At 40.4% G+C, this 22,418-nt stretch overlaps 1 protein-coding gene across 1 annotated transcript in view; it reads right to left on the reverse strand.

The window, feature by feature from the left end:
• Positions 1-337: 337 nt before the first annotated feature.
• The window catches only part of CYP17A1 (cytochrome P450 family 17 subfamily A member 1), a 38,399-nt gene continuing 16,318 nt past the window's right edge, over positions 338-22,418 (reverse strand). Inside the window, exons 3-8 of the mRNA XM_089683309.1 lie at positions 18,475-18,704; positions 16,566-16,652; positions 13,759-13,971; positions 12,155-12,324; positions 9,512-9,615; positions 338-3,343 (exon numbers count right to left, since the gene is read on the reverse strand). Of these exons, the coding sequence (XP_089539435.1) occupies positions 3,066-3,343; positions 9,512-9,615; positions 12,155-12,324; positions 13,759-13,971; positions 16,566-16,652; positions 18,475-18,704 (1,082 nt within the window). The 3' untranslated portion in view covers positions 338-3,065. The remainder of the gene's footprint in view (positions 3,344-9,511; positions 9,616-12,154; positions 12,325-13,758; positions 13,972-16,565; positions 16,653-18,474; positions 18,705-22,418) is intronic.

Below are 22,418 nucleotides of genomic sequence, written 5' to 3' on the forward strand. Positions count from 1 at the left end.
CCAACTTGACTTATTTTCCAATCAAAGCCCACAGATCAAAAACCCTTAGGTCTCCTCAAAGTATTGGCTTGTAAATTAGTAGCTAAATTTTGATCAAATATTTTACCTCCTTTTAGGAAGACGTGGGTTGAAAGAATGAACAGCATGGGAAAGGGGGTCCCGTATATGAACATATGAAATGCTCTATCAGCTACAGTTTAACTGCAACATGTTCCATGTCAATCTTCCTCCTAACATCTAACCAAGTCCCATAAAAAATAAATAAAATAAAAAATAGAATTTCTCTACCTCCAATATGCATAAATAGGGAAACAAAAAGACAAAAGTCACACAGCGGTTTTATTCAAATTATCTTTATTATCAAAAGATATACTCCTCAGTTCTAATATATAACAACTAAGCATGCTGTATAATGGACATTAATTTTCAACAGTACAGTATAAATAAAACTGGGATTAAATCAGGTTGCTGAGTGGCCAAAATTTGCTTTGTTGGTGGCCCTTTTGGCATCCTCTTGCTCAACATCCTTCAACTGAGAAATCGATGAAGTCAGGTGTAAAATTTTCAGATGAACAGCATCTGCATTTAGTTAGATGCTGGCATTGTTTGGGTAATCTGACAGCTGTCGGGACTGGCTGTCAGAGAACAATAGGCCAGCATTGCATATTCATCCATTCCCATTTTTAGAGCATGGGTGGAGGAATCTGTTAGATTTTTTTTCATTCAATCTGCAAGCTGAATAAAAAAAGATCTATCAGTGTATGACCAGCTTTAAGTTGGGTTTTGACAGACTGAAAGTTTGCAGGATCAGCATGGACAGGCAGAATTTTGATTTTCCTGTTCAACAGAAGTCGATTAATAGGCTTCTGTTGAAAGAGAATGTTGGAAATATTTTCACAATCAGCAGTTGCAGCCACTGATCAGTTTATCCTGACACAGCAGGTCTGTCTGAATACAATTCTGCCGAGGTGGGGGCTTCCTCCATCCATTTTGCATCTGTGGATGGAATCTGTTAGTCTATGCCCAGATTTAGACATAGTTCAGGGCCATCTGCTGATTCCCTATATTAATGAATGAGATTTATATATGAGATTTTAATTTGACACACATGCTTCATTATCAAGTTAAAGCGGAGTTCCACCTGGAAAAAAGAAAATAAAAGTCAGCAGCTACAAAAACTGTACCTGCTGACTTTTAAAATACAGACACTTACTTGTCCCTCGGTCCAGCGGTGTCCTCACTACCGCTGGTTTCACTGGCCGTCTTCTCTCCCTGGCATCTGCAGTGTGAGCACCTGGCTATGACAGTTTGTGGCTTCACAGTTGGGTGCCCACTGTGCATGAGCGAGAAGCGCTGTGCTTTGAGACTGGCCCCGTAGTCTTCTGGGACCTGTCACATGTCCCTGAGGACTACAGGGAGGACAACTTCCGTGTCCGATCGCCTAAGCGATCGCAGCGGAAGTGGGAGCGGGTACCTATCAAATTCGGGTACCTGCTCCCCAAAGGTGCCAATCCTTAATGCTGAGCGGGGGACTAAGGTGTAAAGTGGAACTTCCCCTTTTGGGTGGAGCTCTGCTTTAAGTACTTTGTTCAGTGGGGCTCAGCTGGGCGTATTTTTAACAAGCCCAAAATCCTAACTGAAAGGCCACTTAGCAATTAGAAATTTTGGGGCACAAATTTTGTTTGTAGGCAGCTTTGCTCCAAAATGAAATTACAAGCAAAAAATGTATACTATCAAGATCGTAAATACTATATTATCATGTAGATGAATACCATCATGAATTATCAGTACCAAAGAACCTGTGCTAATATTTACAGACCTAAAGCAACTGAACTAAGGTATAATATATATCCTACCTTAAGTCATAAGACGGCATAAAGAGCATTTTAAAAGGCTGTTGAACTTTGAAGTAAAACCAAACATCCTTAAAGCTGAAGTTTAGGAATGATTTTTATAGAATAGTTACACTGCTCCATCTTGTACCAATGTAAGTATGCATATCTCATGTCTGACTGATCCAGGTGTAAGGTGCAAATCACTGTAGTAGTCACCACATCTACAGTGATGGTAGCGGTCTGCTTGGTCCAATGGTTCTGCATAGTACCCACAGGGTGGTCACTCACACAGCATTGTCCCCATTCAGAGAATGTCTTGTAATTTGTTTGATCTAATACGAGGTATTCTCTGGTTAGACAAGGTAGATAAGGTAGAGATTGTGATGTCACCACCCTGCCTCCCCATCTCAACCAATTACAGAATGTCTTCTATTCATTGAAAAAAGTACAAGGCTTTTTCTGAATTGTGGCAGTCCCCCGATCATGTGACCGCCTGTGGTTAATATGCAGAAGGACAGCCACTTGGCACTGGACCTGGAAGCCTGCTGCTGTCACTATAGTAGCAATGACCACTACAGTGTTTTGCAGCTTACACAGGGATCAGTCAGGTATGAGATATCCATTCTTACGTTGGTCCATCTTGGGCCAACGTAAGAATGGATAACATTCAACTTCAGCTTTAATAATTAACTGTTGTTAAATAACTATTGTTAATAACACACTAAAATGGATGGTAAGAGACTATGACAGATGACCAGATATTAACAGGAAAGGATAAAAACATATTTGCCTGGGTAAACTGCCTGGCATGATTACCCTCCCTCTGTAGAACCAGAAGCCAAAGCTCCCTTTCAGTTGTTGGTGCCATCAAACCAAGTAGATGATGTCTGTGTCCAGGCAAGATGCAAAATTAAACAGTTAAATAAGAGTAACGTAGCCATAACAAATGTTCAGACTGTGTACAGATATAATGTACAGGATGTGTCACAGTAACTTAGAGATGGTCTATTATAAAACAATAAAGGAAACATCATTTCACAGAATACTCCTATCTGAATAAAACATTTCATTTTGAAATTTAGACATGAAATGTAAAATGGGGGACTTGATATGATTCTTAGGGGCATCTCTACCCATAATGTACATAAGTGCCTTTAAGCCAACATCCTTACAGGGTTGTACTATTTTCTGTTTTGTTAAACACAATATGAAATATGCACCATATGGTAATTATGTAATGATTTCTACGTTCTTCCACACTTCTCTCAGCTTAGCAATGACTCTAAACGGCTTCACCTGAATCACAACACCAAACTTCCCCTCCAGGTCTGGCAGATGATCTCCTTCAGGAACCTCCAGTGTGAACCTCTGGAGGATCCAAGACAAAAACAGGAAGATCTCCATCTTAGCCAGGGCTTCCCCTAGACACACACGTATCCCTGCTCCGAAGGGAAGGTAACTCTGACTTGGGGAGTACACACGGTTTCCATTTTCATCCAAAAATCGATCTAAAAGAAAAAAAATCTCATGTTGAGATCTAGGCGTTATGTAACCATGACACATCCCTGTGATATTCTGGTCTTCTACAGAAGGTGACTCTGCATGCCATCTATGTAAGCAATGACATTGAGGATCTTTCTCTATACCTCTTGTGCTGTGAATCTTGTGCTGTAATAACATGGCTCTGTGGCCCCGAAAATAAATAATATAGAGCTGTGATTTATACAACCCTGTCCCACTGTATAACTGGAGGGTGATGCCACTATTGAAAATTCTGTGTCCTTTCTATCCCCATTCTGCTCACTGCACTATGAATGAGTAGGACCACACTTAAGTTGACCGTACACTAGTAGATTTTTGAACAAATGTTCGTGCAAACATTCATATGAAAATACTGTATGTATGAGACTGGGTTCACATGTGTGTGTGCCGGTTTGCAGTGCATTTTTAAAGCCCAGTCCGATATAATTTCATTTAGTGGTTTTGGTGTGTTTCCAATGCGAATTGTTAAAGTGTATGACATTTTCAAATCGCACAGTGGCCAGCCTGAGCATATGTTAACGGCTCCACAGTTTTACCTGACATCTACAACAGTGCAGTGCAAGTAAATAGAAATCAGGTGTTTTTATTTGTTCATGTTGCTACTGAATACTTCCATCAATTCCTGTCTAGTAAAACATTCTCAGCAAGTGAGGGGAAATCTCTCTAAATCTGGCCATACATGGATCAAAATTCGGTCAAATTTCAATCCATCTATAGCTGTTCCTGGTCATGAGAAGGCAATCTGTTGATCAAATAGTATAATTGGGGGTCCTCCTGCGCTGCTATAGAAGTCTATACAGGAGAAGCTAGCATCCAAACATCCCCTCAAGATGGATATAAACAATATTAACACTATGATGCAGCGCTATATACACCTAACAGGTGGATATAACCACCCTATATATATGGATAATAGTAAGTAACATATAAACCATACGATACAATTTTCTATATATGGTGTTAGATCTAATCGGATCTAATTTGGTGATACACAAGTCATAATCAGTGCAGAGTAAGAGTTTCTATAGAACCTGTATAGGTGGTATAAATTTCCTTCCCGTCTAGGGATTGATTATAGCAGAAATGAACGTGATTACAACCACAGTGAATCCCTATACAGGGATAAAAACTACCACATAGGTGATACGTGCTATGACCCATATTAAAACAAACCACAATATAACATAAAAGTCCATATGAAACTTTCAAAACTGCTACATGGTCACTCCAGCCATGCGTTTTCATGCGTGCTCCTGTGCTTGGTGAGAAAGTGAAGTGAGAATCCTACACGGCAGGCATGCACGCTCACCTTCCCACTGCAACCCACTAGGGCCACAATGCCTTTTGGATCACCCTAGATCCTGCTTGCAATCTCCAGCTGTGGAGCCTGTCCCACGCATGGCTGGAGTGACCATGCAGTAGTTTTGAAAGTTTCATATGGATTTATATGTGATATTGTGGTTTGTTTTAATACGGGTCATATGTGCCCTGCTGTGTAGGATTCTCACTTCACTTTCTCACTAAATACAAGAGCACGCATGAAAATGCATGGCTGGAGTGACCATGCAGTAGTTTGAAGGTTTCATATGGACTTTTATGTGTTATTGTGGTTTGTTTTAATGTGCCCTGCTGTGTAGGATTCTCACTTCACTGTCTCACCAATCACAGGAGCACGCATGAAAACGCATGGCTGGAGTGACCATGCAGCAATTTGAAAATTTCATATGGACTTTTATGTGTTATTGTGGTTTGTTTTAATACGGGTCATAGCACGTATCACCTATGTGGTAGTTTTTATCCCTGTATAGGGATTCACTGTGGTTGTAATCACGTTCATTTCTGCTATAATCAATCCCTAGACGGGAAGGAAATTTATACCACCTATACAGGTTCTATAGAACCTCTTACTCTGCACTGATTATCACTTGTGTATCACCGAATCAGATCCGATTAGATCTAACACCATATATAGAAAATTGTATCGTATGGTTTATATGTTACTTACTATTATCCATTATATAGGGTGGTTATATCCAACAGCCAGCTGTATATTTAGCGCTGCATCATAGTGTCAATATTGTTAAAATCTGTTGATCAACTTCCCATAAATGGTCCTGCTGGAAAATTTCCATTCAATAAGCGCTTGCAGCCAGTTGGCTACAGCATCGACCAATGTATTCTGATACTGGGGGATTTCCAACTTCAGAATACAATAACACAATGGGGAGGATTCCTGCATTCCACATCGATTGTGTGGATGAGGGAATCGGGTCAGTTTCTTTCGTTTAACTTGCTGACTAAATAAAAAAAAAAGATCCATGTATAGCCAGTAGCCAGTTTAACAGATCCAAAATGGCAGTAAAAACATGAGAAGGGTTCCAGCGATCCAACACTAAGAAATTAGGTTTTGGCTGGATATACACTTCAACACTGCCTGGAGCTTGCAAAAGTCAGATGAAACGCGCCGAAAGCGTGTGTAATTCAACACCTTTAGGCCTCAATTAGATATGTGGTTGAGCCACTTTTTACTGCCCCCCTTAAGCTGCAATAGGCAGCACACATGATGTGGTCACAAAGCTTGGCTTTGTGTCTGTGGCAAAAACTACCTGACATGCAGCAACAGGCAGGTGGCAAGCCCATAGAACGCAACTCATGCGGGTGACCAGGGAAGCGTTTTGGTTGTGGGGCGCAAGGAAGTGTCACATTGCCTCCTTAATGCCTGTCATTTGCCTCCCAAAAACGATCTGAACACAGATTGCTCCTTAGGAAAATAGTAGATTTAGATTTTCGTATAAATCTACCCTTAAACTAAAGCTGGCGGGTGTATTAAGAGCTTCATACTAATTCTTACAACTTTGCTAAAACTTACTAAAGTTGATACAGTTGGCATTAACTCATTTTAAACTAGAACTATAGGCAAAACTTTTTTTTATTATTTTGGACAGAGTAAGGGAAGGTTATAACCCCTGTCAGATTTTTTTTGCTATCTGTGTTGTATAGTGGAGATTTCCCCTCATTTTCTGTCCCATAGCCAAACAGGAAGTGAGAGGAATTATTTCTTACAGTGCTGCGCTTCACTTCTCTTATTCACTATTACTTACGAGTACAATTAAAAAGTGTATATACAATTCTCCAAAACACATAAAATTGTGTACACAATAAACAAAAAAAGTCCACTTTAAATTTTCTTTGTGCCTGAAAATTAGTCTCCACTTCACAATGAACTTCTAGATGACACCACCTCTATAGTGTCACATATATGATCAGTGCCTTCCACCGGATGTGCTCTCACCTGGAATACAGTATATGACCGAACCATTAAGTAAGATCATATAGCACTTGTGTGCCTCACATAGGAATCCAAATGGTAATCCCTCATAGATGGATGCAAATCTTCCTTTAAAAAGCTGTAGTGGAATGTCCGTAGGGCCCTGGAGATGGCTCTCTTCCATAAATTTCCAGCTACAGTAAAAAAAATCCCTTAAACTGTTACCTATATGCTGCTAGCAGCAAGAATTACTAGGAAAACATTGGTAGAGTCCAATTATCCCACTAGAATAAATTGAACTAATAATTGAAAATAAATTGAACTGGATCATGATCAATGATACACTCACCTGCATTTTACACAACAATACTGCCAAATTTGACAAAACGTGAGACCCATGGATTCAATATATATCCGTATCTTGATCCTTCTCAAGGTGACCCTCTTCCTCTCTTACTCTTCCTTATTTCTTTTCTTACTTTATACTGGCTCTTTTTTTTATCTCTACGTATTCTGAGGCTGATTGAGCCTATCTGTAATTGTTCTGCAACATTTGTCATGTTCTCCTTAGCACTTGTTCATTGCGATTCATGAAGCTATAATTATTAACTCTCATTCTTCTGGGGAACTTTCTGCGAGGTATTCTTAGCTGGACCTATCAAGATCACTTCACGCTGCACCTCTGAATTCATAAGATGTGTCTGTCGTTTGTTCATACAGATATTCCTATGTATTAGCGTTATCTTCTGTTATACCATGACATTTGTCTTTGACTCTATTTGTATTTTGAAAATTTTCAATAAAAACTATTGGAAAATAAAAAGTGGTAGAGTACTCCTACGTTACTCCTCCTCCACTCAGCAATCATTTCACAGGTGCCTCAGCGCACCACACTATTCCTTACAGTGATTTTCCAATGATTTTCCAATCTAAAACATATCGCTGGTGTGCAGCTACCATGCACTCTTGTGTTCCAAGTGTCGTAATGTCAGCAAGCCCCTCCCCTACGGGTTACGCCACCAGGTCACGTGGCTTCATCATTTCCCCCTGATGGCGGATCATATATGTGGCACTATAGAGATGGTGGTGTCTAGAAGTTCATTGTGAAGTGGACACTAATTTTCAGGCACAAAGAAGATTTAAAGTGGATTTTTTTTGTTTGTTATGTACACAGTTTTTTGTTTTGGAGAATTGTATATACACTTTGTAATTGTACTGTTAAGTGACCGTAAATAAGAGAAGTGAAGTGTGGTACTGTATGAAATAATTGCAGTTATATCACATACTGGTTATGAGAGTATGAGTAGTGCATGCAGCTCAATGATGCTGAAATGTTAATTTAATTTTTTGCACATAGCAGCTCACAAGGTTTTGGTATTGAGGAACTGAGAGGAAATTCCTGAAAATTATGGGAATTCCTTGGGGCCCCCAGGTCACCAAAACAAAATGCTCCCATTGGAAGATTTCCCCTCTATTACTTTCTGGGGACAATCCAAAAAATTGGGATTTTCTTTACTTTCACTTGCAATGATTAAGGTAAACAGGACCTATAGAGAGGGTGAATCTCCCTAATGGGGGCACAGACCACAATAAACAGATGACACATGTTTTAATCCATCACTACTCTGTCCAAAACTATAAAAAGTTTTGCCTTTAGTTATACTTTAAAGCAGAACTCCAGCAAAAAAAAAAAAATTAATAGCCTATTAAAGGATAAAAATAAACCTACTATTGGAACAATAGTCCGTTTTAATCCATAAATTTTCCTTGCAGTCTTTCTTTGCCGCTAGACATCCTTCATTTGATGGCCAGCAGCATTCAACCCACTTCCTCTGAGACCAGGTCTTCCTGCATAGTCTGACCCCCCGCTCCTGCTGTACAGAGACTGCTAAAGGGTGATACCAGGTCATACTATACTGCTTGCATTAAAAAAATACATTGAAGGCCTAATCATACTACAGCAATACATTAATGCGCATTTTTACATTATACCAATTTGTTTTACATTAGCGCATTCATTATGAATGGGCTGCCAACGCACCACAGCATATGTGAAAAAAATATGCAGTGCACCACAATGCACATTTGGTGTGCTTACTTTACAGTGCACTGGGTTCACAATGAATAACACTGCAACACACACACAGCAGGAACGTACCCTTAATGATGTATTGCTGATTACAAAGCTACATTAATTTGTGACTTTTATATCTTCCTAGACTTCGGCTTTAAGCAATGGCTGTGCAGAATTCTCACGTTGGACCTCATATGTAAAATCTATTGAGTAAATAGCTGCCTCAAGCTCATCATGGCAACCAACTGCACTGGAAAATGACACTGGAGCAATGAAAGTTTGAGATTGAATGCCTACGTTTTGACATAGGCAGTAGTGGCAGGAAAAGGTCTGACTGGTTGGCTGAATCATTCACCAGCTTGTTACATATCTCTGGAACTCTAACAAGGGTGTCTAGTTTGCCTTCTTTGTTATAGTCTTTCACTTATCTTTTTGTATTATTTATAATGTAAGACACCATTCACTCCCGTGTGTTTTAGGTGAGATGCATTAAAAATGTCCTGCTTGCTGCATCTTTGAAGCGCCTTTGTCATAATGCACGGTTTATAGAGGTCAATGGTAACGCACCAAAAATGCAACACACAGATGTGTTCCAGCCCATATACAAATGAAAGATGAATAATCTCTTGGTTTTTCATGGACAGACCTAAATGAAAATGTTAGTTTCTTCTGTTATACATTGTTGTTGTATGGTAACTACCTATTTACAAACCACATTCTGAGTACATTTGTTGAAAATATAGAAAGCATATGTAAATGATGGAAAATGTGGCAAAGTAAAAAGATACACACCTGGATTGAAGAGGTGAGGGTTAATCCATTCCTTCTCATCGTGGTGTAGAGACCAGAGGTTAATAACCACACGGGCTTCTTTAGGAATGGTGTATTCTCCAATGCTATCCAAAATATATGTATGATTAGTGTTGAACATACTGGAAGCATTAAATCACATAAGGTTCACATAATGGCCTACCTGTTTTTAAGAGCAGTTTTTTATAAGTTTCAAAGAGCTTTTCTGAAAATGCTGAACTAAACCTATTAGTCTGCCCCCAAAGAAGCTTACAATCTAATGTCCCTACCACTGTCTGATAGGCCAGGGCTAGCGATGATCAGGATGCTGGTATGGAGTATGGTGGTGATCAGGATGTGGTATGGGGTAAAGCAGTGATCGAGATGCTGGTACTGGGTATGGCGGTGATAAAGGCACTGGTATGGGGTATGGCGGTGATCAGGCAGCTGGTATGGGGTATGGCAGTGATCAGGATGCTGGTTTGGGGTATGGCAGTGATCAGGATGCTGGTTTGGGGTATGGCAGTGACCAGGATGCTGGTTTGGGGTATGGCAGTGATCAGGATGCTGGTATGGAGTATGGTTGTGATAAGAAAAGTGGAATGGAGTATGCCTGTGATCAGGACATTGGTATGGTGTATGGTGGTGTTATTGTGAGCACTGGTGATACAGGGACAGGTGACAGGGACTGGCTGCACTCTTTATTTGTACTACACTTGGGGCAGTGATCAGAGACACTGAAACAGGCAGGCACTGCAGTCTGTGAGTGTACATGCAGAGTTACAGACTGCTGTACTATCACAGGCTGCAGCATCGGTTCTCCTGCACTCACAGTGAGAGCAGAGTGAACCGATGCTTACTTTCAGTTTGTATTGACTACTATGTGCTTGCTGTGATTGGACACAGCAATCACATGATACAAGACCATGTGGTCTGTGGGGGTCGGGAAGTGGTTAAACAGTGTGGAGCCCATGTGCTGGTGCCTACTTTATGTATTTACTAATCCTGTACTGGACAGGACCAATCTAAGCAGCTGATCTGTCTGATAGGTCAGAGCCACTCTAGGCAGCTGAGTTATAGTATCATATAGCCAGTATGGTTTTGGACTGTGGAATGAAACCTACACAAACCCAGAGAGAATACTCCATGCACATAGTGCCCCTTGATAGGAACTGAGCCCAGGGCAACAGCAACTCACAGTGCTAAAAATTAGCCACCATCATCCAGTGACTGGAGGAAACCAGTAATTTTGATATAGAATGTTGTCTAAAGCAGGTTGAGGGATCATTCTTTAAATTTTCTAGCGCAGAATAAACCTAACGAAAAATTCTGCTTGTTATGCAAGCTGCTCAGCAAAGCAGATGCTTCAGCAAATAAGTACACTACGTATTTCTGGGCCATAACCACTATTTACAGACGTAGCTAATCTAAAGTTGATTCTTAATTTGGGATTAAATCAAAGCCTAATGAAATTATGTAAATAGAGGTGCCTCAAAAGGAAAGGTTTTTCCTTATAAAGCAGTCACAGCCTGAGCTTCACCATCTGTGTGGAAGCAGCAGTCTCTCTGCAGAGCTCCAACACACCCTCTGCTCAGTAGGTGCCAGCACTTTCCAAACAACATGAAGCATACAGTATATCTCTAAGCAAAACATTTCTTTTTAATTGTGGATGGAGTGAGAAAGAATTAGACCCTCTATCAGGTTTTGTGCTGTCTGCATTGCCTTTGGGGAGAATCACCCTTCTATTTGTTCTAGTCATCACAGTCAACAAGTAAGGGAAAATTCAGAAATTTAGAGCTGTCCCCAGTGCAAGGAGTAAGGTGAAATCTTGTAATGTACTGGAGACAACAAATTTCACACTTTAGAAGTTTTCTTCTGACTCCTGTAGTGTCTCTGGGACAGGAAGTGAAGGGAAATTCCCCAATGGTACACAGACAGCAAAAAATAAACCAGTAGGTGTCTTATCCCTTCCCTGCTCTACATAAAAGGTTTGGTTATGCAGAAGCAGATGGTGAATAGGAGGGGCTCATTGGTGTAGCGGGGGAAGAGGGGGGCAATTAAATGAACTGATCTCCTGGTTGTTTCGATGGAGCTGCTGAAAGCCATTGGGAGAGAGAAGAGGAGAAGCTGTCTGCAGCTCCAGTGAGACACAGGTGATCGGTTCTTGTAATTACCCTGCCGAATTGATCACCTCCTGTTGTCCACCATCTGCTTCTTCCTGCTGCCCCACTTATCTGTGTCCCTGCGTTTTGGTGTGAACCAAACACATAGGAAACAATTGTTTTTTATGTGTCTTGCAGAGACCTGCATTTTCTAGTGCAGAAAAATGCAGGTGTCTGCATATGGTGTGAACGAGCCCTTACATTCAAGGCGTGCCATAAATTATAACCATTACAGCTACTAGCGTGCTTATGTTAGCTCCCACAAAACTGTCAAGCCATCAAATGACTGATCATGTGAAGCACCTTGTCAACTGCAGAGCAAACAGACCCTAAGATGATAGCTTCCTTCTCTGTAAAAGATAGGAGGATTTAATTCTGCAACTCAAACGGTTATTTTTACTCAGATAATGTGAAACAAATATAAGAAACTTTTTGGCTGTGAAATAGAAATTTCTCAAGCTAACCCACTGGAAGGAAATCCCACCTGGAATCTTTTAAAGCCACGTGTGGAATAAGCAATGGTGAAACGGGACGAATTCGCAGCACTTCAGAGATGGCAGCTTCTGTATAATGGAGGATTTTCCTGTCACTAAGGAGTGGATATCGTCCAAATCCAACCTTTGCATCCAGCTCTTCCTGGATCTTCTTCTGGACCTGTTTCATTGCACAAAACATACATTATAGTAACTCACCTGTTTCTATGTCTGTGTACTATACATTACACCTATAAGGCTAGGTTCACACTTGGTCACAGTCTGCGGGCTGGTTGTGGGTTCAGGATTCACACCTGTTCCAGCACCCACAACCACCCGCAGCTAAATCGCATTGCTCTTATGAGACGTGTGGGGCTGCATATTCAATCTGAATTGCACCCCTACGCATCTCAGCCCACAGCTCGTTTGCAGGTTCAGGAACTGCAGGGAAATCGCATGGTCAAAAAGACCATGCAGTTTCCCTGCAGTTGCATGCACCTTTTTCCTGTGGGATATGTGGGCACAGCAATCCATTTAAATGAATGGGCTCCTGTGCCAGAGCAAACTTGGGCTGCATGACCCACATAAGTGTGAGCCTAGGTTAACATCTTAATGATGCTGGAATGAATATCCACAATTGTAGCTACTAGTCTTAAATTTGTTCATCTTGGTTTACTTGTAAATTTAACAGGATGATAACGTAAATGAGTAGACATTGACACTGATAATCCAGCTTCAAGAAAAAGAAGTGTTCAATAACATGGAGGAAGTTGAAATATAAAGGCTTTCCCCTTTTGGTTATGTACTTTAATCCTTTTACTAGCCCCTAGAATAACCCTAACCTAGAATACCTAACAGGAATCTGATATACATACAGTATATTCACATCTTAGCACCTACCCAGTGTAACAAAGTAACAGTGTACAGTCCAAGCACAAAGCCAATCACAGTTTTTGATGAATGACAATCAAAGGAAATGAGCCAAGAGAAATACACTGGATACCACTCTAATATACTAGATATCACTGATGACCACTCAAAATGTTAGTAGTTAGCTCTCATGATGATCCAATGGTTTCAAAACTGATTTCTAAATTCCTGACTTCACTAGCTACATACATCCTGTGGGTCATTAACTCAGAAAGTATCCAGAGAAAAACAGGCAGATAGCATTCTCCAAAGGACGTTGGTAATGGCAGACCTTTTTTTCATGACAGTCAATACCACAGAACATGTATACTGATAAGAATACATCCAATTGAGGGCCTTCTCTCCCTATACAAGTCTATAGAAATATGAAAGCAGCCTGAAGCAGGTCAAATACACCTCTCAATGAATTCTGAATGATCTCAGAAACATCTCAAACTGATGTAAAAAATGAGCTCATCAATTCTGGCCCTTACCTTTACTTTGATTTGCATACCTGTTCTTGGACAGTGGCTCAGAAAGAATTAAAGGGAATGAGCCAGGCAACTAGCATGTTCATAAGCCGACCAGCAGTTTTCTCATCGGAAAGATTTTCAATTAGCGCACAAAATGGGTTTTTTTTTCTAACTTTACTGTCTTTCATGTCTGTGTTCTGTTTCAATACTATTAATCTACCAATTCTACTTACCTCTGGATAGTGCAGTAAATAGGCAACAGCCCATTTCAAAACTGTAGATGTGGTCTCCACTCCTGCTCCGAAGATATCCCCTACAGTCATGAGGATGTGATCCTCCGTCAACCCCACATCTTGTGATATGTTGCTGTTGTTGTTTTCCATGTTAAGTTTGGCTTTCAGAAGAGCATCCAACAAGTCTTTGACAGATTCACCACAAAATACATCCTACAAAGTAAATCCAAGAGGTTACATAAAGGACTGAAAAAAACACAAACTTCATTGTTGTTTTTGTTTGGTTGCCTGTGCTTTTTATAATCTACTGTATTATATGGTTTACAGAAAGAATATAATGTGTATGATGGTAATAACACCATTGAGTTTAACACAGATAACAAAGCTCCAAGTGTCTTCTTATACTAAAGCTGGTCATACACAGAGCACATTTCGGCCAGTTCCAGATGAACTGTGAAAACGCCCTGGAGGAGGGGCAAACCGCATTGAAGCATTTCTGGCTTTGCCATCCAAAATACCACGTCACTTCTAATGAGTGGAGCGCATGCCAGCGTGCGGCGCTCTAAGGGGCCATCTTGCTAGAGCAGTGGTTCTCAACCTTTCTAATGCTGCGACCCCTTAATACAGTTCCTCATGTTGTGGTGACCCCCAACCATAAAATTATTTTCGTTGCTACTTCATAACTGTAATTTTGCAGTGGGAGGAGTAGTACCACGTCATTGGTGTCAGTGGGAGGAATAGTGCCCCATCATTGGTATCAGTGGTAGGAATAGTGCCCCATCATTGGTGTCAGTGGTAGGAATAGTGCCCCATCATTGGTGTCAGTGGTAGGAATAGTGCCCCATCATTGGTGTCAGTGGGAGGAATAGTGTCCCATCATAGGTGTCAGTGGGGGGAATAGTGCCCCATCATTGGTGTCAGTGGGAGCAATAGTGCCCCATCATTGGTGTCAGTGGAAGGAATAGTGCCCCATCATTGGTGTCAGGGGGAGCAATAGTGCTCCAACGTTGGTGTCAGTGGGAGGAATAGTGCCCCATCGTTGGTATCAGTGGGAGGAATAGTGCCCCATCGTTGGTGTCAGTGGGTGGAATAGTGCCCCATCGTTGGTGTCAGTGGGGGTCGGAACAGTGCCCCATCGTTGGTGTCGGTGGGGGGAGGAACAGTGCCCCATCGTTGGTGTCAGTGGGGGGAGGAATAGTGCCCCATCGTTGGTGTCAGTGGGGGGAGGAATAGTGCCCCATCGTTGATGTCAGTGGGGGGAGGAATAGTGCCCCATCGTTGGTGTCAGTGGGGGGAGGAATAGTGCCCCATCATTGGTATTAGTGACACCAATGATTGGGCACTATTCCTCCCACTGACACCAATGATACTTACCTTGCTGACCCCTGCTCCAGCCTGGGCTCGCTTGCTCCCTCCCTCTCCCATGGTACAGACACTTACCGGTCAGATGTCTTCCTTCTCCGGCCGCTCTCCTCTTCTTCACTCGCTTGATCTTCGCGGTGCCGCTCGGCTCCTCCTCTCCAAGCTCCACCTCCTCGCCGGTGATTGGCCGCCTGTGTGCCTCTACTGAGCTACAGTTCTGGCGGCCAATCACCGGCGAGGATTGATCCCGGGGGTGTGTCCAGATGACAGGGACGGCATGTCATCCCGCCCACACCTGGAGACGGATAGAGGAGCGGTGTCTCGGTTCCTAAGGCCATCGGAAATATGTGTTTTCCGATGGTCTTAGGCGACCCCTGGGAAAGTGTCGTTCGACCCCCAAAGGGGTCGCGACCCACAGGTTGAAAACCGCTGTGCTAGAGGGTGGATTCTTACATGCTGTCATCTATTGCTGACTGGGAGATCTTTACCCTGGTGATGTGGCGTTCTGGCTCAAGATAAACAATAAATGCTGATTATATTCTTTTAAAATGTGAGTGGTTTGGTATTTGCATTCATCCTGTTTGAGTCTTGCAGTATTACACTACATACATTTTTTTCTCTGCACCAATCATCTTCCTATGGCGAGTGATCTCTGGTGGTCCTGGAGGATGGAGGCTGGTTTTAACTCTGGTTTGGAGTTCTGAGGCATACATTTATACCTGCATTGGGGGATTTCCACCTAAACCTGGTGATTGGAGGCTGAGTTGAATGGGTCTAGGATTCCAGAAACCATAATTAAGGCATTTTTTTCACAATTATCTGGTGAGTGCGGTGTGTGATCTTAGCACAAATGGGTGTGAATACGGGTCAAGGGTCTTGGAATCAGGACTTTCAATTTCACTCTACTCATCATATTCATCTCAAAAATATTTTTTTTGGAGTGGGACTATCCAATTAATATTATATATAAGTTTTTTGTATGATTTTTATTATTTAGCATTTATTCTTTTGAGTATTTATTTGCGCTGTTTTGATGTTTTTTGTTATTTTATTAGTGTTTACAGTAAGGAGCAGCAGCATTTATTTGGGATTTATTTCACAATTTTTGGCGCTGGTAATTTTTTGTATACATCCTATTCTGTTGGCACCTTCCTGCCTGGCATCCTTTGATGTAACAATGACATGATTGCCATTGCCACCATTCGTAGAGCACCTTCATACAGCATTCTCTGATTGGATGAGGTATTGATCGTGACATCATCTACCCCTTCTCTCCACTTCTTACCATCAGAAAATGCTTGTATTCAAGGAACAAAAAAACAATATAATTTAAACTTACACTGCCAAAATAAATTGTGTCATATACAGTATATTATAAATTACTAATAGTATTTGACAGCACAGATTCACACTTTTTGTTAGGAATCCATCCTTATTAAACCTACCTTATGTTCCTTTAATTTCTTTTGGAGAAGGTGATCTCGAGCTGCCACTGACTGCCTCAGAATGTCTAGATCCTTGTTTGGAAATATCTGCCAGAAAAAAAAAATTATTGGGAAACCTAATGCAAATGTACAATAATGCATCATTCTATCTGTATGTGATCTCAGTAGACAAAGCATCCATTTATATTATGTCTTTGTAGGCAATGAGGTCTTTGGTTGTGGAACAGTGGTCACAAAGAGGCTAGAAAGGCTAAACGTGTCCTCAACTATTGCCTAGCTGTGAATGGGAAATGGTGGAATGCAGATTTGGCATTCTTGCAGATCAGTGATGGATATTTAATTTCCTGCCTACATGCTGCCAACAAAAACTGTTGCAAGTGGAAGCATATATGTTGTATAATTTGGTGGGGCAATATTTCCTAATGATAATGATTCCTAATGATATTTTTAGTTCTGAATAGAACTAAAAAGATTTGAACTAGACATGTGCAAGATGAAAAAAAAAAAAAATCATTTTGTTTAGTTCGATTCGTTACATTCGTTTAATTTGGTTTTTGGAATTCGTTTCATTTATTCGAATTCAGAATTTAGAACGGATTTGAAAATAATTTTAACAGATTCAACAATAATTCTAATGGATTTGAAAACAAATCCAATGGATCTGAGAATAATTCCAACAGATTTAAAAACAATTCTATTAAAAAAACGGATTTGATAATTCTAAACTATAAGTGTTTTTGATGGTATATGGGCTATATGAAGAGTTGCGTGACCATATTGGAAATTTCTAGTTCAAAAAACTTTTCACAGTTCCTTTGTTGATCACTACTCAGGTCACCATAGAGCAGCTCACAATTTTTAAGTATTTTAGTCTTTTCTAAACTATTCTATTATTTTTATATTCTATTCTAATGTATTCTGTTCGAATTCAAATTCATTCTATTAAAATTAAAATTTTGGAAGGCAGTTATATTCTTTCTATTTTATTCTATTCTATTGTTTTTCTATAGTATTCTATTCTATTCTATTCTTTGGTTCTCTATTCTAATATTTTCTATTGTTTGCTTTGATTCTCTATTATATTCTATTCTAATTGATTCTATTCTATTCCTTTTTATTTTCTGTTCTATTTTGCTCTGTTTTACTCTATTATTTTCTATTCTATTCTTTGATTTTCTATTCTAATATTTTCTATTCTATTCTAATTGATTCTATTATTTTCTATTCTATTCTTTGATTTTCTATTCTAATCTTTTCTATTCTATTCTTTTATTTTCTATTCTAATCTTTTCTATTCTATTTTAATGGATTCTCTTCTTTTCTGTGCCTTTATTTTCTATTCTATTTTGTTCTGTTTTACTCTATTATTTTCTACTGTATTCTGTTCTATTCTTTTATTTTCTATTCTGTTCTTTTCTATTTCTTTATTGTCAGTTCTAATTTATTCTATTCTTGTTTTCAAATTCAAATTGTTTTTTGAATTTGTTTTCAAATTCGGATCAATTCGAATTTCGGCCAAATTTAATTTAGCTGTTTAAATTTGTTTCTATTGTAATTTGGAACTGCAGCGCATTTTTTTGGTGGACCGTTGTTCTAATATAAAGTGAACCTGTGCTTGCCCATACATTTATTTTCCACATGTCCACCAGCATACTCTACTTTACTTCACCCCCCCCCCCCGCTCAGTTTGGAAGAAGGAGAAGCTTATACAAGGATATGGACTCTTCCCATGTGACAACACTAGTGCTTGGTGACTGGCCCAGAGATGTTACAATGAGTGAGTCACATGCTAGTCCATACCCAGAAGTACAGGGTATTTCTTTTTGTTCTTGACTGCTGAACAGAGCAGCAGAATAGTGAGCATTTTTATATGGATAAAACACAGGTAATGCATAGTAAATGTACATACCTGAAGCCAGGGAAAGACGTCCACCAAGCTGTCTTTAGCCACTGTATCCACTATGCCTTTACTGTATGCCAGCATGGTCTCAAACTCTGCATCTCCTCTCTTGTATCTGGTGTTGAAGCACAAGGAGCACACCACATTAGTGACAGCTCGGGTGAGCTCTGGAGCCATGTCCAAAGGGATTGTCTGGAAGGAGGTGAGAGTCTGACACATCGAGGCAGCTTCGCGGGAAACTTCATGATAGAAAAATAATTCCGCAATCAAAATCATGGTAAAGTAAGCCACAGTGCTGCTCTTACAATTCACTGGCTGTTATTGTGATTCAGCCTTTCCTTATTTGGTAGAAGGCCCCTTCAAATATTACAACTGACAAGCCTAGATATATTAAAGTTTAACTTCTGGCAAAAAGATGCATGCTCAGATGAAATACATACTGTATGTGGAAGCTGTTTTTCCCAACAAGCTATTTGTATTAGTCTTTCTTTTTCTGAGGTTTACTCAGCCATGGCAAATATTACAGTGGGACCATCTGATTCTCTGTTAATGTTAGAAACCAGCCAATCTCAACCAGGGTTCCTCCAGAGGTTACGGGGGGTTTCTTGAGCAGTGATTAACCACTAATAACCGCCTCCCCGCATTTACTTCAGGCGGGCGGCTCATACAGGCACAATCACGTACCTGTAAGTCGGCAGTGTTTTCTGGGTTCAGGGTGTGCGAGCACCCCCTCAACCGACTCCCGCTGTGTCCGAACACAGCAGACACAGTGAGATTTTGTCAACAGGTTTCAGCCAATGATTTATAGCTGAGACCTGTTGATTGGCTGAATCCAATCAGTCTAAAGCCCTGTGTTGGAAAACACACATGGCTGTATACAGAGGGGAATAGTCTGTTTGTTTCTTCTCCCTACAAAGCAGAGAGAAGGAACAAACAAATATTTAGTATAAAACAGCACATAATACACATAATAATACATGTTAGGCACACACTTAACCCCTTGATTACTCAGAGATGTTACCCCCTTCCCAGCCAGTGTCATTATTACAGTGACAGTGTATAGCATTAGCACTGATCACTGTACTAGTGTCACTGGTGATGTCAGTGTCAGTTAGTGTACCTCCTAGCCAGCATTAGTTAGTGTCAGATTGCCTGCTGCACTATCACAGTCCCACTATAAGTTACCGATCACCGCTATTACTAGAGTAAAATAAATAAATAAAACGTCAGTATGTATACCATCATTTGAGGTCGCTATAACTTTCACACAAACCAACAAACCAATCAATATACACTTAATGGGATTCTTTTTTTTACCAAAGGCATGTAGCAAAATACATTTTGGCCAAAATTTATGAAGACATTTGAGTTTTAAAATTTTTTATTGGATATGTTTTGCAACAAAAAGCAGAAAATATTGTTTTTTTTTTTTTCAAAATGTTTGGTTTATATAATAAAAATTTAAAACTCAGTGTTGATCAAATACAACCAAAAGAAAGCTCCATTTGCGTGAAAAAAATTATATAAATTTAATTTATCACTGAATAATTGTCAATTAAAGTAGTGCTGTGCTGAATAGCAAAAAATGTCCTGGTCATGAAGGGGGTAAAATCTTTTGTTGGTCATGTGGCTACTTGACCTCCCATCTTATGATGCCTGCATAATTCCAGGTCAATCATCTCAGTCAGTAGCATGCCAACAATGATCTTTTTAGCTGACTCTAAGGGTAGCATTCTAACAAGCACTGTAATGGAGACATTCTTCCCACTTACCACCAATGTAAGGGACATTTTCCTAATGACCCCTGATTGACTAATCCTAATATATGTTCCCTGAAACCTGAACATTATTATAAGGGTTCTTCTAGGATAATAAGGTTGAGAAAAGCTGTTATAGACTGTAGAAGAGATACATTGGTGTCCTCTCTCCTGCTTGCTGACTGAACAGTGAAAAAGCAACAGGAGGCTGATGTGGACATCCCTCTGTTCTCTTCTTTCCTCTTCTTGTCAGGACATTTTCATGCAGCACACATAACTGGCATCTACAGTTGCAAGAAAAAGTATGTGAACCCCTTGGGATTACGTGGAGTTTTGCATGAATTGGGCATAAAATGTGCTCTGAACGTCATCTAAGTCTCAACAATAGAAGAACACAGTCTGTTGAACATAATACTACACAAACATTAGATGTTGCCATGGTTTAATTGCACATTACATGTAAACATTCACAGTGCAGGGAGGAAAAAGTATGTGAGGCCCTAGCTTCATGACTTCTCCCAGAGCTAATTGGAGCCAGGAGTGAGCCAACCTTGACTCCAATCAGTGTGATGATATTGGATGTGTTGCTGACAGCTGTCCTGCCCTTAAAAAACACACACATGTTTTGGGTTTACTGGTTTCAAGAAGCACTGTCTGATGTGAACCATGCCTCGCAGAAAAGAGCTTTCAGAAGACCTACGATCAAGAATTGTTGACTTGCATGAAGCTGGAAAGGGTTACAAAAGTATCTCCAAAAGCCTTGATGTTCATGTGTCCACGGTAAGTCAGACTGTCTACAAATGGAGAAAGTTTAGCACTGTTGCTACTCTCCCTAGGCATGGTCATCCTGTAAAAATGACTGCAAGAGCACAGCGCAGAATGCTGCATGAGGTAAAGAAGAATCCCAGAGTGTCAGCTAAAGACCTACAGAAATCTCTGGCACATGCTAACATTTTTGTTGACACATCTACAATAAGGAAAACATTAAACAAGAATGGAGTACATGGGAGGACACCACGGAGGAAGCCATTGCTGTCCAAAAAAAATATTGCAGCACCTTTGAAGTTTGCAAAAGAGCACCTGGATGTTCCACAGCACTACTGGCAAAATATACTGTGGACAGATGAAACCAAGATTGAGTTGTTTGGGAAGAACACACAACACTATGTGTGGAGAAAAAAAGGCACAGCACACCAACATCAAAACCTCATCCCCACTGTAAAACATGGCGGAGGGAGCATCATAGTTTGGGGCTGCTTTGCTGCCTCAGGGCCTGGACGGATTGTTGTCATTGATGGGAAAATGAATTCCAGAGTTTATCAAGATATTTTGCAGGAAAACGTACGACCATCTGTCCGCCAACTGAAGCTCCGCAGAGGATGGGTGATGCAACATGACAATGACCCAAAGCATACAAGTAATTCAACAAAACAATGGCTGCAACAGCACAGAATACGCCTTCTGGAGTGGCCCAGTCAGAGTCCTGACCTCAACCCGATTGAAATGCTGTGGCATGACCTTAGGAGAGCGATTCACACCAGACATCCCAAGAATATTGCTACACTGAAACAGTTTTATGAAGAGGAGTGGTCCAAAATTACTCCAGATCGTTGTGCAGGTCTGATCTGCAACTACAGGAAACGTTTGGTTGAGGTTATTGCTGCCAAAGGAGGATCAACCAGTTATTAAGTCCAAAGGTTCACATACTTTTTCCTCCTTGCACTGTGAATGTTTACATGTTATGTGCAATAAAACCATGGCAACATCTAATGTTTGTGTAGTATTATGTTCAGCAGACTGTGTTCTTCAATTGTTGTGACTTAGATGACGTTCAGAGCACGTTTTATGCCCAATTCATGCAAAACTCCACGTAATCCCAAGGGGTTCACATACTTTTTCTTGCAACTGTAGTCTGCTAGACACAGTACCTTGAAAAAGTATTCATACCCCTTTAAATTTTCCAGCTCTCTTCTAGATTGATGTCTATGTGCAATGAATCACTCCATTTGGCAGAATTGGGGGATAACTGGTGACCCATTTATGATACTTACAGTGCCTTGAAAAAGTATTCATACCCCTTGGCATTTTCCATATTTTGTCATGTTACAACCAAAAATGTAAATGTAGTTTATTGGGATTTCATGTGATAGACCAACAAAAAACGACATATAATTGTGAAGTGGAAGGAAAATGATA

The sequence above is a fragment of the Staurois parvus genome, unplaced genomic scaffold, assembly GCF_062004578.1.
Source record: "Staurois parvus isolate SC_StPar_1 unplaced genomic scaffold, SC_StPar_1.0 ptg000303l, whole genome shotgun sequence".
Taxonomy (NCBI): Eukaryota; Metazoa; Chordata; class Amphibia; order Anura; family Ranidae; genus Staurois; species Staurois parvus.